The 17,359-nt window shown below is 50.4% G+C and overlaps 1 protein-coding gene across 5 annotated transcripts in view; it reads right to left on the bottom strand.

Annotated features, from left to right (window-relative positions):
- THOC5 (THO complex subunit 5) overlaps window positions 1-14,185 on the bottom strand; it is a 28,788-nt gene extending 14,603 nt beyond the window's left edge. The window contains exons 1-10 of one of the 5 annotated variants that reach the window (XM_050923748.1): window positions 14,125-14,185; window positions 13,532-13,650; window positions 12,952-13,062; window positions 12,042-12,185; window positions 9,890-10,003; window positions 8,127-8,224; window positions 7,318-7,464; window positions 4,434-4,548; window positions 3,665-3,797; window positions 399-476 (exon numbers count right to left, since the gene is read on the bottom strand). In XM_050923748.1, coding sequence (XP_050779705.1) covers window positions 399-476; window positions 3,665-3,797; window positions 4,434-4,548; window positions 7,318-7,464; window positions 8,127-8,224; window positions 9,890-10,003; window positions 12,042-12,185; window positions 12,952-13,047 — 925 coding nt within the window. In that variant the 5' untranslated portion in view covers window positions 13,048-13,062; window positions 13,532-13,650; window positions 14,125-14,185. Of the gene's footprint in view, window positions 1-398; window positions 477-3,664; window positions 3,798-4,433; window positions 4,549-7,317; window positions 7,465-8,126; window positions 8,225-9,889; window positions 10,024-12,041; window positions 12,186-12,951; window positions 13,063-13,531; window positions 13,875-14,124 lie in introns of those variants that run through there. The other 4 variants (XM_050923749.1, XM_050923747.1, XM_050923750.1 and 1 more) reach the window with 4 other exon arrangements.
- Window positions 14,186-17,359: the final 3,174 nt, after the last annotated feature.

The following is a 17,359-nucleotide window of genomic DNA, read 5'->3' as shown; positions in this document are numbered from 1 at the left end:
GAAGGTACCCTGGCACCGCATGCCCCAGGGACCCACTGCCCCAGCACTGCCTGGGGAGATACTGGTGCCCCACAAAGGGGCACTCAGCACAGCTGAGGCCTTTGGTGCGTTACATGCCTTTTGGCCCCTTTACAGCCTCTACAGTACCGAGACCCCCGTGTGCCACTGGGCAGTGCTGGAGGGACTCTTACTAACACTCGGCAGCCTGCCTCTCCAGGCAGGAGGTGAGTCGGGTGTGAGGGAGGAGCCAGGGCTATTGAAGCTATAGAGCAAGTTAAGCCCTGCCCAAGAACAACACTGCTCCTCGGGTCCTTCCACCACTCCCTGCCCCCAGTACCAGCTTTCAGCCCCCAGGCTGGGCCAAGACAGGCAGGTGGGGATACCAAGTTATAACTTACCTTGCGAGTCCTCTGGTGGCTTGTAGAGGGCTTTGGCTTCTTCCACACTCCCTTCGATTGCCACAGCCAGCTTCTTATCTGTGGAGGGCAAAGCACCATTCAGTACATCTTGAGGTAGGAAGCCGGAAGCCAGGCAGTTAAAGGGAAGGTTGCTGCTGCTGGCCACCTAGAGAGGCATCAGGCTTGGAAGCAAGGATGCCAAGGAGTTAGTCAAGTTACTTCTGTAGCCTCTTCCCCACTCGCAACAGGCAGGTTCAGTGCCTAGTGGGCAGCTGATCTGAACCTGCAGCGTCACTTGCATCTCGGCGGCACAGTGCAAGACATTTTGTTTGTAAGCATTCTCCAGAGCCGTGGCGAGATCACCCTCCCATCCAATGCTTTGTGTACCTCTCCACAGCAGTAATGACACTCAGACACTCTAGTGACATTGTGCGCGAGGGGGATCACAAATTTCCCACTCCGATTATTGTTTCACATTACCCTCCATCGATATGCCCCGTTCCCCAGAAGCAGGTATCCCCTACATCGGGGCAAAATGCCAGATGGGTTGTGATCCTGCTTTTAATGGATTTTGCGTAATGCAACACCCACCAAGGCATTTTTACCAGGTGCATCGCTGTAGCAGGATACCGCATCTGGGCTGAGGAGCCTCAGTAGAGACATCCCAAGAAGAAAGAGAGGAAAGCTGGTCAGCAGCATTTGGCATATACATCTCTGCATGTCAGCCATTGGAAGGAGTGAGTAAAAAGAACAATTCAAAGCTGATCAAAGGACATCCTCTCTCACACAACATTTAATTAAGACTATGGAACTCACTGTCACTGAAGTTGTTGAGGCCAAGAACTTGGCAAGAGTCTAACAAAGGACAACAAGGAGTCCTTGTGGCACCTTAGAGACTAACAAATGTATTTGGGCATAAGCTTTCATGGGCTAGAACCCACTTCATCAGATGCTTGAAGTGAAAAATACAGGAGCAGGTGTAAATACATTAAAGCATGGGGATTGCTTTACCAAGTGTGAGGTCAGTCTAATGAGATAAATCAATTAACAGCAGGATACCAAGGGAGGAAAAATAACTTTTGAAGAGAGTGGACCATTACAGACAGTTGACAAGAAAGCAAGCACTGGTCATGTATACGGATAACAAGAATATCCAGTTATATTAATGACAGTTTTGGGTGCTTCAGGACATAACTATTAGAGATCAGGTTGAGACTTAATATGGGGGCCCATTATCCCACATCTGCTACTGCAGGCGTCTTACGCCTTCCCCTGAAGCACCTGGTGCTGGCCACTCTCGGAGACAGGACACTGGAGTAGATTGGCCTTGGGTCCAATCTAGCCTGGCAATCCCTAGAGTCTCAGCCCCAGGAGCTCAGCTGTGGGATTGGCTTAGGGGTTTTCAGGGGGCCCATCACCACAGTGTCCAAGCACTGCACAGAGAATTAGAGAGGGCCACACACTGGGGTTCTACGCTGTGCCCTGTCTGGGCTGTAGGAAGCTCTAAACCTGGGGGCAGGGATTTGGCTATTTTAAAAAGCACCACCTTCTGCTACAAAAGGAGGCTTCTGGCAGGTCTCAGATGCAAGGAAAGAAAGGTACTCATCCTGTCTGTGAGGAGGGCTTCAGGTTAGCTAATGGGGTGGGCCGGAAAAGGAAGGGAAGGAGGGGAGGGAGAGAGGGGTAGAAGGGAGAGGAAGAGTGATGAAAAGAAGTGCTATCCCCTGGCTGTGTGTGTTGAGAAGCAGATGACAGTTAAACAAGTCTCAAGGACAGTGAATTTGCTGGGCAAGGAAGGGGGCCCCTTGACTGGCAGATGAAGTTACAGGAGCACACTGAGGCACAGTCAGCAAGGACATTCGCTTGGGCTCTCCTGGGAGCTGCCAACCCATGTGCTTTGACAGAGGACTTAGAATCACAGAATATTAAGGTTGGAAGGGACCTCAGGAGGTATCTAGTCCAACCGCCTGCTCAAAGCAGGACCAATCCCCAACTAAATCATCCCAGCCAGGGCTTTGTCAAGTCTGATCTCAAAAACCTCTAAGGTAGGAGATTCCACCATCTCCCTAGGGAACCCATTCCAGTGCTTCACCACCCTCCTAGTGAAACAGTGTTTCCTAGTGTCCAACCTAAACCTCCCCCACTGCAACTTGAGACCATTGCTCCTTGTTCTGTCATCTGCTACCGCTGAGAAGTCTGGATCCATCTTCTTTGGAACCCCCTTTCAGGCAGTTGAAGGTTGCTATCAAATCCCCTCTCATTCTTCTCTTCTGCAGACTAAATAAGCCCAGTTCCCTAAGCCTCTCCTCATAAACTGAGGGTTGGATCGCCTCCTTACTGCACACGAGCCACACAAGGGATGGGAGCCATGTCAATTTCAAGGCTCTGCCCTGGACCACATCTCCCTGACAAGTTACAGGCTTTGTCCCACTAGAGGAAACTACGCAGGAGCTGATCTCCCAAGCCGTACTCAGCAAGCAGTACGGCCTGGGCCAGGCTGCTACATCATTCGGCGTGCGAAAAACCCACCCCTCTGAGCACCATAGCTATGTTGACCTAACCCTCGCTGCAGACACAGCTAGGCTGACAGAAGAATGCTTCCAATGCTTGGGATGCTGACACCAATGGAAACACCCCTTCCATCACGGGAGTATGGCTGCATAGCTCCACCAACATAGCTACGCTGCTGTTGTCCCAACAGCGCAGACATGGCCTTCAACAGCCCTTTTCGAATGGTCCTGGATCACGACAGCCCAACAGGCAGGAGTGCCAAGTGCCAATGCCATACTGTGGGGGCTGCTGACGTGGCATATCTGAGTTGGGCTTCTGGCTTTAAAGCTGTCACTGCAGCAGTGTCCACAATCCCTGATCACCTTGAGTGGGCCACCAGGGATGGAGGGGGCAGAGATTTGAAAAGAGTTCTCAACGGAGGAGTGTGGAAGGGATTCAGCTGCAGCAGCCAAATGAATTAGGTTCTCAAATGATGCTGCTTCGTCAGACTGGCTCCCAGGTTGTGGCTGCTCCCAAGTGGGCTCCAAGAGCAGCAGTGAAGGAGCTACACAGGGCGTGCAGAAGCAGTGGAGGCAGAGTGGATCGGATGAAGCAGTCATCCATGAGTCTTGCAGCAGCAGGGTTTTCTGCAGGCAGCTGTGAAATTTGGTCCATGGGGGATGGACTCCCCGCTCCCCTCAGATCACAGCTTTCAATGACACAGATGAAGGCAGTCTCAACCACCTTACCCCCACTCCCCCGGCACTGATACTCACCACAGGCCTGACCATAGGCATTGGCTTGGACAAAGAGAACATAGAGAGGTGGTGGCAAGTGTCTAGCCGTCTCATACTGCTTGTGTGCCTGGTCGAAAGGCATGAAGAGATACTCTTGGACAGGGAGGGAGGCCTGGCGGGACACAAATCACACATGCACCATTAGTACTGGGATTGTTTGCACCGAGTGGTTTGTGCTCTATGCTGCAGTGCAGGAGACCTGTAACCTGTGCCAGGGGCACACACAATCCTGTGGACAGAGATGATCCTTGCGGTGTTCAGCAGCAGCCACCAGAGGTAAGCGGGGGAGGACTAATGGCTCTGCAGACAGGAGAGAACCCACTTCCTTCACCCACTCTTCCCAGTCAAGTCTGATGAAAGGGGAGGAAGCTACAATTGCTCTCCACGGAAGGTCCCATCTAACGAGTCTTCTGCCAGCACCTCGGCAGGGGCCGCTGCACAATGAGATTTTACAGGAAATCCTTGCCCTGTGAGGATCTGGAAGCGCAGGTAAAGGAGCAGGAAATAGTTCCAACACCTCCGAAAAGCCTCAGTCCCCGTGCTCCCAGTGCTCTGAACCTACCTTTCTGTGGCTTTACACAGCCTGTCCCCACACCATCTACCTCCCAACAACTGAGGGTTAGAGGGCAGAAAGGCAAGGGCCAGCACAAAGGGGCTCTGATCCACCTAGCAGGAAACACACAGACTCTCACTGCAAGCGGCCAGTCTCCCAGGCAAAGAGGAGTGCTGGGTTAAGCTCAGGAAGTACCTGCATGATGCTGTTGAGCCGGGGCTGCAGGCTGCTCAGATATTCCTTCTTCACTTCTATCTCCTTCAGGATCTTCTCCTTGTTGGCCAGACACTCCTTATATTTCTCCGCCAGCCTGCACAAGAGAAGCTCATTTACAGCACTGTGTTCACAAAGGAGACAGATGTCAGATCAGAATCTCTGCTCCCTGTTGGTGCATTTCTAAACCTCAGGATCCAGAGCTCTTGATTCCACCGTCAGGGGCTCCTGAACCAAGATAGGTCACTCTATGCTTTGAAGTCAGCGTCAGAGCCTATTTTGATCAATATCTGACCTTGCTGTCGCCTCTGAAGTGATATGATAAATGAAGAGTTCATTAAAAATCCAAGGGAAAGGGTCAACAAACAGGAAGAAACTTAGCAGAGCTGGAAAACTGGGAAAGTTGAAAAGAATTCTGAAGAGAGTTCAAGAGAGTGTGAAGCTGTTAAGAGAGAACTGTTGAGGTGGGATCTCCACATGGATCTTCTCAGAGTTGGGCTGCCTGTGGAAGCAGCCCAAACTCCATTCCAGACTAGCTGGTCCCTTCTGGCTTTGGAATCTACGAAAATAAAACTGAGGAGAAACTAGAGAAACTTGGAGAGTAAATGTGCCATTTAGTAAACACAGGAACATATTCCAAGTGCTTTTCTACTCGAAGAAATGACGACATATGAATGGCCTCTCCTTACTCCCCAGATCTGCTCCCATACTAGCATCTCAACTGCTGACTTTAGTGACAAAGCACATTCATGGTGCTTTATTGGGTCTGTTAGCCCTGCAGAGCTAAAACAGCTACAGGAAAGTCTTTTCCATCAGGTGCCGTCATCAGAAGCGTTTTGTTTTTTAATTTTTATTAAGTGCCTATCAATAATAGCTGTGCAAACCCATGGAGGACAATGAGGTTTCACATATCACTAAGGGACTTATTTGACCTAAAGAACCTTTACTACTGGCTCTGATAAATGAAAGAGAGACCAGCTTGACTCTCAGAGCCCAAGAGCTGAAACCCCTCTCACCACCTTTAATTGTAAACTGAGGACAATTGCTGATCAGAAAACGGTTCTTTCGCCCCTGTGATTCTTTTCATCAAAAAACAGAATGCCTGAAAATCAAAACATTTTGATTCGGAAATGCCACTGCAGGGTCTGATGGGAGTTGTACTTTGGGTGTCCATTGCTACTATTCTGCTTGAAACAGGCTCGATTGGTCTACATGTCCCAGGCGTACCATGGTCTCCACTCTTGAAGAGGGATGGCATGTATCATAGCAGTTTTGCATCATAGCAGATGAAGTCCAGCTGGGGAGCCTGGCCCACAGAGAAGAATGAGGCAGCCAAACTACAGCTCCCCACTACACACTGCAGTAGCGTTTCAGAATCAACATATTTCAGCTTTTGAGCACTCAGTCTTTCACTCCAAACAAATGGAGGTTTCCCATGGGAAGCATAGCTGTTTTGTGAAAAATTCTGTTTTGTGGAAAACCCCGTTTTCCATCAGAAAAACAGTTCTGACAGAAAGGCTAAGGCTGTTTGGAATGGAACCACTTAGAAACACGGAACCCCACAATGCCAGTTTTACACAGGCCCTCACTTAGAAACACAGCTTTAGCTAAGCAGCATAGTCATAAATATCACCTGATGTTATGGGAGGGTGTGACTGGCTGGAGAATGGCAGAAATGGAAAAACCACAAAGCTTCCAGTCAGAATTCTCAGAAATAAAACCTACTTTTAAGCTAGTTCAAGAGACTACACCCCACAAATTAGAGTTGCCAAGTGAGGGGACGCGACCATGAACACTGTAGGCACTAGGGCTAGGATTTGCACAGTTGACTAGTGATTTAACCACACCTTCCACTCACTTCTGTGGGGAAACCTCACCCTAGCTCTTCTTTGCTTTTTAAAGACGGTTTCCAACGTGCAGACATTTTTAGTGGGGCACTAAAGCAATTCTTTGGCAGGATGCTCCTCCTGAGGTTACCGATGGATGATTTCGGATTGGTGATGGCTAAGCCCGTTAAGGATGACCCTTTGGAAAGCAGAAACGGACAAAGAATTGCGTGCTCTCAGCACCACCTTGTGGTTCAACCAGCACAAATTCACAGTCATGGACTTGCCAGAAGTTCTTTACAACAGGCCAAGTGTCATGTGTCTGTGTGCTGCATGATCAACTGCACTAAAAAGACTAAGAATCCCCCATCTAGTACAGGATTGCATGTCAATTCCACAGCCAGTCTTGTGGACACTGGATTTCACAGGCACACAGCTGATCAGATCTAAGTACTGCCAACATGGCTGCATTGCTGGCCCACTCCTTGCGACAAGAATCAGCTTCCAGAGACAATGAAGTCAAGTGGCCCTATTAAAAAGCATGGCTCTATATGGGGCTGCCTGAATCAATGACATCAGAGTTATATCCCTCATAATATACACCTCCCCTTCCTTGTTTGATCCAGGGAGCTCTTATGCTTTTAAAATGCAGAATTACACTCTTCACAGCCCACTTCTGTAAAACAATGGGAGCTGTTCTTCTGGGAAGAGACCGGGGCATAGCTCTAGTCCCCTTTCATTAGTCACATGAGAGAAGACTCCCTGAACAGAGAAAGAGGATCAAGACACCGTTCGGAATAAAACAGAAACTACTGTACAGTAGAAACAGTTCTGAGAGACAGCCTGTCTGTGTGTTACAAAGAGATCTGCCATTTGTCCTTTAGTAACTAGCTTAAACTGACTGTGTAGCCTCTCTTTTTTGTTACTGTATCGTTTGGTTATTTTCAAAGAGCATGTCCCTGGGCTGTGATGTATACACCAGCAAACGCTTGGTGCCAGGTAGAGACAGGACTGATCTGAATGGTGGCCCGCTGGCTTACCTTTTGCGCTGCTCCAGCTCCCAGTCGAGGCGGGCCAGGGTCTGTTGGTGGGGCTCATTGAGGGTGACGTCAGGCTTGCTGATTTCTGGAGGAGCCTCTTTGTAAAATTCATCCACGCTCACTAGATCAATCTCCTCATGTTTTGACCTGCAGAGATGGAGGAGAGATGAGTCTGGGGGAGGCTGGGAATCCCAGTGTAGAGCTGCACCATTACCAGCAATCTCACAACCTCAGCATTCACTGTTTCCCAATTATGAGACCCACTTTGCAATATGCATTACTACAGTTCCAGAGAGCAAAATGGCAACAGTTCAAATCTGAACAGGGCCATTCCTTTCCTGGGTGTTGGCGGCACATGTTCCCGGCCTGGCTGTGTCTCCTGGGATTTACTGAGGAGTCAGCCCAGGGGCAGTCTCACTTTGTATCAGCTCAGAGATGTGATTGGGGAAGGTGCAGCCTCTGGAATAACTATACTGATGCAGTTCAGTTAAGCATTGTAGAGACTAATCCAAAGAAAACCTCCTTAGACCAGCACGATTCCTATCAAAAACCTTCAGAGTATTTATCCTGACTGTCCTCACTCTTCCCTATGCACCAGTATCCTTCCACTCTCCCAAGGAACCTCCAGGATATCCAGATCACATGCCAGAGTCTCAGCCCTAGTATGGCTACATTCAGGATTCTTATGATCTTTCAGAGACTGGGGCTAGGGTCTCCTTGTGACTCTAGGCATGACACGCTCCCTAAGCCCCTTTGTATCTGACACATGCAACTCAAATTTCAGCCTCCTTCTCTTTTGCTGTACTCACTTAAACTCCAGGCATTTGGTGATCTCCTTCTGCAGATGCATCACCTCATACAACAGGTTCTGGAGTTGCAGGTGATAGGCGTCTACTTTCTGCTTTGCCTGAAGGAGAATGTAAGCAGGTGAGTGTAAAAATCACAGTGCAGATAAAACTGGAATTAATAGACCAACGTGCCTAACAGATGGCAAGGTCCAAGAGCTGCCATTTGGAGATGGCAGATATTAGGGAATGGCCATGGTGAAACCCAGGAGATATCATGGACACATGGTTGGCACCCCATCACCAGCCTGTACAAAATGGCCTTGAGCTCATTACTAGTGGGGAGACCAGGGCATGCAAGGTGAGATCCAAATCAAATTGGATGTTCTTCTAAAAGATCTGCTCTAGTTCAAAGAATTAATTCTCTGGTCTGTGTTAGATAGGTCAGACCAGATGACCACAGTGGTTCCTTCTGAATCTATAACTATTGCAAAAAAAAAGCTGCCAGATCAGAAGAGAAGCTGGCTTTGTAACATTATGTGCCTGCTATAAGGACACTGCTAAGGCTTTTCATTCCTGCGGGCACTACTCACTGCAAAAAAGTGTTGCAAATGGGAAACCAGTGACTGGGTTAAAGCAAGCATGCAGGTATGTAGGGTTCCAGGAGCTAGCCAGTCTGGGAAGGTTCCAAGGCAGTGGTCCCCAAACTTTTTACCTCACGCCCTCCCTTACCCGTCCGCATCTCCCCTCCGTGCCCCCCACACACACACACACACTGGGAGCGGGGCCCGAAGAGGGACTGTGGCTCCGGGAGGGGCAGGGCGCAGACAGGAATAAGGGGGCAGAGGCTGGACTGGCAGCCAGGGCCAGCAGCAGAGTTAGGTGGCACTTCCCCCCTGCCCTCTCTGGGGGCTGGCCGCACACCAGTTTGTGGACCCCTGTTCTAAGGAGTTCAGTGCTATCAACTCAGCTTACTTGGAGGTTTATGAGTAATTAATAAGGGTTTATCTTAAACACACTGTTTGGGATTTACCAGTTACTTCTACATTGATACACTATCAAGATGGCAATTACTGGCGCTATGGAAATGGGTGAATTAGAAATACCTAGAGGATTTTGATCCCTGCAGAAATCTGGAATCTGAATAAGCAACTTGATTCTCCACATTAAAAATAAAAAAAAGGATTCATGGCTGAAGCAAGGGACAGGCCATGCCAAGTTGTGTGGAAGAGGCTGCAGCGATTAGCAACAACACAGCCTCTTAGCTCACTATGTGGATATTTACTTGATAATAATTTAAGTCAATTTTTTTCAGGAACACCCACCACTGTGTCTTTATCTCCCACCCAGACCCGTGAATGGTCTGATTGTACCGAGAGCCCTGGGGCCTATAGCCAGCTCGGCTGGGTAACCTTGGGCCAGTCAATTCTCCTCCCTGTACAATGGAGAAAATGATACACCTCCTTTGCAAAATGCTTTGAGATCTAGGGATGAAAAGTTCTACACAAGAGTGAGGCACAATTTTCTTCTCAGCCCTGCTGCACATCAGATCAACAGCAGCTTCTTGACTGTTAAATCATGTCTGAGAGATTAAGAGGTGCTGCTGCTTCTTCATTCATTCCAGTTATTAGATTATCTGCTTCACTTCAGTGGAGTTTCCCTGTAAGCCTCTAACTCAGAGACCACTTGGATCTAATCCAGGGTGCACTAAGGTACCAGACAGTAACACCCCCTCTCCCTCTGCCATTCCAGGGAGCATCCCTTTCAATCTCTGGCCTCCACTGTACCTCATGGGTCTGATCTCTCCCCTTCTTTAGTCGAATATGAGCCAAACGGTTGAGTTTCTTCAGGGTCATGAAGTGCATGCAGCTCTGGATCCGACGCTCTTCTATTGCAACAGCCTGACAAGGCGGAAGGAGAGCTGGGGTAAGGAAGTTTACTCACTAGTAACTGTTATTTGAGTAAATTTCCACTGCAGAGACACTGTTACTGTGCACGGGAGAAGTAACCAGAACAAGGAGGGATCTGCAGAGCCTGGAAATAAGACACACATTTTTGGCAGTGAGGGTAATAAAGTAATGGAACAATTTACGAAGGGTCAGGTGGATCACTGACAATTTTAAAATCCAGATTGGATGTTTTTCGAGAAGCTCTGCTCTAGGAATTATTTTGAAACAGGTCTTCAGCCTGTTATACAGGTGGGCAGATGGGATGATCACAATGGTCCCTTCTGGCTTTATAACCTACGAGACAATTCTCAAAGGTGAAACACTCGTTAATATCTCTAGAACTTCCTAAGGTGCCACACCTTTCCAGGCTCACTGGAAACAGACATGTAGGTTTTCTCTCCACACTCTTTCCTTAGTCCAGGAAGGGATCGGAATCACAAGATTCCTCGTGGGTTCAATACAGGCTCTTTTTTGTTCAGGGGGCCGGTTTCATGACACTCTTCACTGGGATTTAAACCTTTCAGAGACCAAGTGTGTTTGGTTCAATCATCAAACTGCTTTGGAGGACAGGGTCAAAACTCAAAATGATCTGGACAAATTGGAGAAATGGTCTGAGGTAAACCAGATGAAGTTCAATAAAGACAAATGCAAAGTGCTCCACTTAGGAAGGAACAATCAGTTTCACACATACAGAATGGGAAGAGACTATCTAGGAAGGAGTATGGCAGAAAGAGATCTAGGGGTCATAGCGGACCACAAGCTAAATATGAGTCAACAGTGTGATACTGTTGCAAAAAAAGCAAACATGATTCTGGGATGCATTAACAGGTGTGTTGTAAACAAGACACGAGAAGTCATTCTTCCGCTCTACTCTGCGCTGGTCAGGCCTCAACTGGAGTATTGTGTCCAGTTCTGGGCACCGTATTTCAAGAAAGATGTGGAGAAATTGGAGAGGGTCCAGAGAAGAGCAACAAGAATGATTAAAGGTCTTGAGAACATGACCTATGAAGGAAGGCTGAAAGAATTGGGTTTATTCAGTTTGGAAAAGAGAAGACTGAGAGGGGCATGATAGCAGTTTTCAGGTATCTAAAAGGGTGTCATCAGGAGGAGGGAGAAAACTTGTTCACCTTAGCGTCTAATGATAGAACAAGCAATGGGCTTAAACTGCAGCAAGGGAGATTTAGGTTGGACATTAGGAAAAAGTTCCTAACTGTCAGGGTAGTTAAACCCTGGAATAAATTGCCTAGGAAGGTTGTGGAATCTCCATCTCTGGAGATATTTAAGAGTAGGTTAGATAAATGTCTATCAGGGATGGTCTAGACAGTATTTGGTCCTGCCATGAGGGCAGGGGACTGGACTCCATGACCTCTCAAGGTCCCTTCCAGTCCTAGAGTCTATGAATCTATGAATCAAACAAGCCTGACTATTACCAGTGGATCTACCCTACCCTGGAGGCACACAGACTTCAGTCAATGACTTGCACCCTTCTTTCCATTGTACTAGGTGTAGTGACAGCTGCTAGCCTGACAGCCCTGGCTGAGGTCTACTTCTCAGCCACAGAAAGCGGCAGCTGCAGTGCCAGCTTTCCCTAAGAGTATGTCTCAACTCTGAGCTGATGTGGGGGCAAGAGGTGAGTTAAGGTCCATGCTCTTCACTTTCTAAACAACGGTCAGAGTTAGCCTGCTATGTGAACACCTGCCTAGCAGGAACTTGAACGAGACCCACCAACTTGCTTCACACAGGCCCCCAAACAGGCATCAGGCTGGGGTAATCAATAACCTGGGCTGGATTCTCTCCTGTCCCCACACCGCTGTCCTGAGCTATTCAGTCCTCTGATGTTATTTGGTTTTGCTGAGACTGTAATAAGTGCCTTCCCCCTTTGTGCATCTTGCTAGGATGCCATGTGGATTTCAAACCCACTGCTTTCCTGGAGCAGCAGAAAGGTATTTAAAAATGCTCAGGGGAAACAACTCTAGGGGCTTCTTCTTACACTGTCTTTGCTGCCTTTGCTCTTCAGATCCTGGATTTCTGCCATGAGCCTCTGAAGTTCCTGGCAGGTTTGCTTGTAGAGTTCATAGTCTTTGCTGGGATCTCGGAGTTCCACCTCCGCCTCTTCACTGTAATACTTCACATCCTGCAAAGAGCCAGAAATACAGAGCAGCACTTAACACTCCCCCCACCCTCTTCTGAAAAGCCTCACCCCGGAGTCTTTCAAATCCACACTCCCTCCATTCCAAGTTTAAAGCAGCTTTATGCATCCTGAGAAGATCTGACTAATTGCTGGTGTGACAAACTCCACCAGGGATCTCAAAGTCTAGCGAGCTAGGAGTGTCTCTTACACTGTCACCAGAGACCAGTATCAGTTCCAACCCCAGGTACTTTGACAATCAAGAGAGGAAAAAGAGCAGTGACTAAAGTTCTTTTAATATCAGACAGGATGGAAGACAGTTCGTTAGCACTAGGCTCCAGTTTAGTTGCCACCCACACCAATCCCCCCTCAATCTTTTCAGGGCCTCTTACAACACCCCAAGATCTTTTTGGGAGCCAGTGAAAACTTGTGACACAGCAAGAAAATTGCTCAGAGAGCACAAGGTGCAAACTCTGGCTCCCAGGGTCATAAACCATTTTTTCTCAGGACACTGACAATTGCTACTGGCGATTGTTGCTAAAATTCCCATTGACTTCAGTAAGAGTAGTGTAAGGCCAACCCTGAGTGCTTTTGAAAAGCTCATCCTTATAATACAGCGTACACACGGGGGGAGAGGGGGTGATATTTTTCTGATGTCAAGAGCTTTTAGAACAAAGCCATGAGCTGAAGGACAGACTCTTGTACTCCTGCAGCCCTACAGGCGTCTGATCTGCATGCAGAATCGCACAGGCTTACAATCGCCCCACCCCACCTGGTCAGGGTCAGCCCTGCTCCGCTTGCTCTCCTGCGGGGCCCCGTCGGTGCGGATGACCTTGGGTTTCCTCTTCTTGCTCGAATCAGACGACATTTCTTATTTCACAGGCTGTGGAGCAGGAGAGGAATACAAAAATAGCTTGTCTCCAAAGGGGACTTCCTCAGTTCCTTTGGAACAAACTGGAGCTACTGTCAGAGCACGAGTACGCCAGTGGGAGGGTAATCCAACCCCTCCCTCCCTATCCTAGTCACTACGACTCATCGCTGAGTCCTTTCACTGCCTCCCCATTTCACAGTCAAACCTCCCCTGCTCACTTCTGAGGCCCTCCAGCACTCTGCCTCATCTGCTTAACCCACCTAGCCTCATCATATCCCCACCCCCAAGGATGTGTCAATGCCTCATTTGTTTGTCGGCTTTTCCCCACAGTCATCTCTATATTGTTTTCCATGTCATGCCTTATACATGAACGCCCTTTGCTTTGGCAAGCCAGTCCCTGGCCTCATTCAAATCCCTGTCTCACTGCCCGCAAGGAACAGCCCCAGATGTAACCAAACTCAAGCCAGCTGCTTGACCTCACTGCTGGGAGAGGTCTGTTCCCCCGTGCTTGGGCACATCACAAGTAAAATGGCACGGTTAGCTCTTCGGGGTCCTTGTCTTTCTATCTGTCCCACGAAGGACTCAGCACACGTGTGGGGACTGCAGATAAAATCATCATCAGCAGAGCGGATGGGAGTGAGAACCAGCCCCTCACCCCATTCCTTGTCTCTGCCCTTGGGGGTTCGCTCAGCCAGCACCCCCCATCCCCGGCCAACACAGCAAACGGAGCCTCCTTCCGATGGCTGGGGAAGGGGCAGCGAGAACAGCCCCCGCCCCCCAGAGCAGCGCCCCAACACTGTCCTAAGGGGCCCGGTCCCAAAACACATGGCGCCCCCGGCACCTGGAGAGAGAAACCCCGTCACACGCAGCCCCCGCCCCGCGGGGCCCCCCCATCCATCCCGAGGGGCCCCGCCGAGCTCCCCTCCCCGCCCCCAGGGTCCCCGCCGCGCTCCCCCCCCGGGTCCCGCCGTGCCCCCCCATCCATCTCGAGCGGCCCCACCGAGCTCCCCGCCCCGCCCGGCCCCAGGGGCCCCGCCGCGCTCCGAGCTCCGCCCTCCCGCCCCGGCCGCTCACCGGGCTCCCGACCCGCCACCTCCAGACTCCGAGCGGAAGCGCCGGGGCAGGAGGAGACGAGTCCGCGGTCAGCGAGGGCTAGAGCGTCCGCCGAGCTGTAGCGCCCTCGGGGGGCGCTTCGCGGAGCTGCAGGAGGGAAAGGGCTGGACAGATCCCTCCACCCACAGCCCCCCCCGACACTTGGGGGGGGGCCCAAATCCCCTGTGGGAGCCCAGAGATCCCGAGTTGTTGCCCCTCATCTGCGGCATGTGGGGGCATCTCCCCTCATCTGCTCTGCGCTTACGGGGCAGCCGGGGGCCAGGCAGCTGAGTGCCCCAAGGGCGGCTCTGCCCCACACGGAGGGGATGGGAGTTGCGGGATGGGACAGGGTATCAGGGCCCACTTGGGCAGCGCTTGGCAAGAGGAATCAGACTTGCTGAGGTCCCCAGGGCCATTGGGGGGGGGGTTCTGGCTGGTTAGCCCCTGCCCCCCAGCCCACACTGCCCAGTCCCCATCGGGCTGGAGAAGGGTCTGCACCCCCACTGCTGTCTGATGGGCTGGCAATAGCAGGGGTGAGAGCAGTGGTTCCCAACCTATTGATCATTGTGGGCTGCATATGTGGCCCACAATATGTTAAATGGGCCACAGGTTGAAACCCACAGCACCCCCTCCTGCTAAAACACCCCACAGACTCCAGGCTATGCCCAGCACCCCACACTAAAGAGCACCCCTGGCTTGAAGTGGTTTCCATCTGTCATGGAGTCCCCGGGCGATGCTCTGGAACTGCTCCCCACAAAGCTGCTCAGCACTTTGGGGAGCCCCCTCCCCCCTGGAGCAGACTGTCCCCAGGGCAAGAAGCTCACACAGCTTCACCTCTTGGGTCTCTTCTTGGAGCATTCAGCATCCTCTGCCCCTCCGTGCGCTTCCCATAACGAGCCCGCCTAGGCGGGGTCCTGGGGAAGCCACCGGGTCCTGCACTCCCACTTCGCAGTCAGACGTGACTCTCAGCCAGCCAGTAACACAGAGGTTTATTAGATGACAGAAACACAGTCCAAAACAGAGCTTGTAAGTACAGAGAACAGGATCCCTCAGCTGGGTCCATTTGGGTGCCCAGTAAGCCAAACAACCCTGTCTGCCCTCACTTCCTGTCCCCAGCCAGTTCCAAACTGAAACCCCCTCCAGCTCCTCCTTTCTGGCCTTTGTCTCTTTCCTGGCCTGGGAGGTCACTTGATCTCTTTGTTTACCGTTAGCTATTCCCTTGCAAGGGGAAAAGGGCCCTGGCCATTTGTTGCTAGGAGACAGATTATCAGCCATTTATACACACTGGATACTTTTAATGCATTGGAGAAACTGAGGCACCCACACAATATTCAGAGGAAACATTAAGAACAGTTCCACTATTGTCACACCATCATATTCATAGAATATCAGGGTTGCAAGGGACCTCAGGAGTATCTAATCCAACCCCCTTGCTCAAAGCAGGACCAATCCCCAACCTCCCTAAATGGTCCCTTCAAGGACTGAACTCATAACCCTGGGTTTAGCAGGCCAATGTGCAAACCACTAAGCTATCTCCCCCACAGTTCAGTGTTTACAGTTTGGTTCATTGGCTCTCAGCCCTCCCACTATAAAAATTGTTCCAGCACCCATGCCAGAGACTTCTCCACAGAGCAGGGCCAGAAGCAGAGCCCCAGGGCCAGGGCTGGCAGCCAGGACCCCGGGTACAGGACCAGGAGTGGAGTCCCGCGTAAAACCTGAGGGTGCTGCAGCACCCCTGAAAACCTTATAGTTCATGCACCTTTGCTACTCAGCGCCCCCCACCCCAGCCCCTCACTGCCCAGAGCTCCCCCACAAACCTCCCCAGAGATCCACTCACCAGACAGCTGCTGGCAGGAGCACTCCAGCAAGGTTGCCTGATGCTGTTTCCCCATCAGCCAGCCCCACTTCCTGCCAGACCCAAAATTTTGATTTTTTTTCTTCGCACACAGCTGGGCTGCTGGTGTGTGCTAATCGGGCAGCATGTGGCCACGGGTTGAGAACCAGACCACAATACAATAACTGCTTCCTCCTCCCCAGCAGGCAGAGATAGCCCCTATGCTCCTGCCCGTTGTTCCCAGCACCATGGTAACCTGCTTACAAGAGGACGAGAACAGTGAACGAGAAGCTGGAGGTGAGTCAGCAGTGTGCCCTTGTTGCAAAGATGGCCAATAGCGTATTAGGCTGCATTAATAGGAGCATTGGCAGCAGATTGAGGGAAGTGATTATTCCCCTCTATATTCAGTACTGGTGAGGCCACATCTGGAGTATTGCATCCAGTTCTGGGCCCCCCAATACAGAAGGAATGTGGACAAATTGGAGAGTCCAGCTGAGGGCAATGAAAAGGATTAGGGAGCTGGGGCACATGATTTATGAGGAGAGGCTGAGGGAATTGGGCTTATTTAGTCTACAGAAGAGAAGAGTGAGGGGGGATTTGATAGCCTTCAACTACCTGAAGTAGGGGGCTCCAAAAAGGATGGAGCTAGGCTATTCTCAGTGTTGGCAGCTGACAGAACAAGGGTCTCAAGTTTCAGTGGGGGAGGTCTAGCTTGAATATTAGGAACCACTATTTCACTAGGAGGGTGGTGAAGCACTGGAATGGGTTACCTAGGGAGGTGGTGGAATCTCCTTCCTTAGAAGTTTTAAGGCCCAGCTTGACAAAGCCCTGGCTGGGATGATTTAGTTGGAGATTGGTCCTGCTTTGAGCAGGTGGTTGGACTAGATGACCTCCTGAGATCTCTTCCAATCCTAATTTCTATGATTCTTCTCTGATCCCCAGGGCAGTTCTAACACAGCTCACTCTCACAGCATAGACAGGACCACACTGGTTTCTAACCTCATTTCCATTGCCACAGCTAAAGCATGCTGCTGTCTTGGCTTCTCCACAACACTAATCATGGCATGGGGCTACTGGCTTGTAAAGAAGTCCCCTAGCAGAATAGGTTTTGACAAGACAAATGGGGCCTTAGGTTGGTTAGGGAGAGGAAAGATCACCAGGGCAGGAGGCCAGTCACCTGGCTTAAGCATAGGGCAGGGAAGCACAGGATCTGGCTTCTATTCTTGACTCTGCTGCTGACACACTGCACAACATTTCCCCTCTCTGTGCCTTGGTTTCCCTCTCAGTAAAATGGGGCTAATGCCTCCTACGGCTGCAAGGCTTCATTTATCAACATCAGTAAGACTCTTTGAGAGCCTTGGATGGAAGAGGAGAGTTGCACAA

This window comes from Gopherus flavomarginatus, chromosome 15, assembly GCF_025201925.1.
Source record: "Gopherus flavomarginatus isolate rGopFla2 chromosome 15, rGopFla2.mat.asm, whole genome shotgun sequence".
Classification (NCBI taxonomy): Eukaryota; Metazoa; Chordata; order Testudines; family Testudinidae; genus Gopherus; species Gopherus flavomarginatus.
The sequence above is the reverse complement of the archived record's forward strand: the minus strand, read 5'-3'. Positions and strand labels throughout refer to the sequence as shown.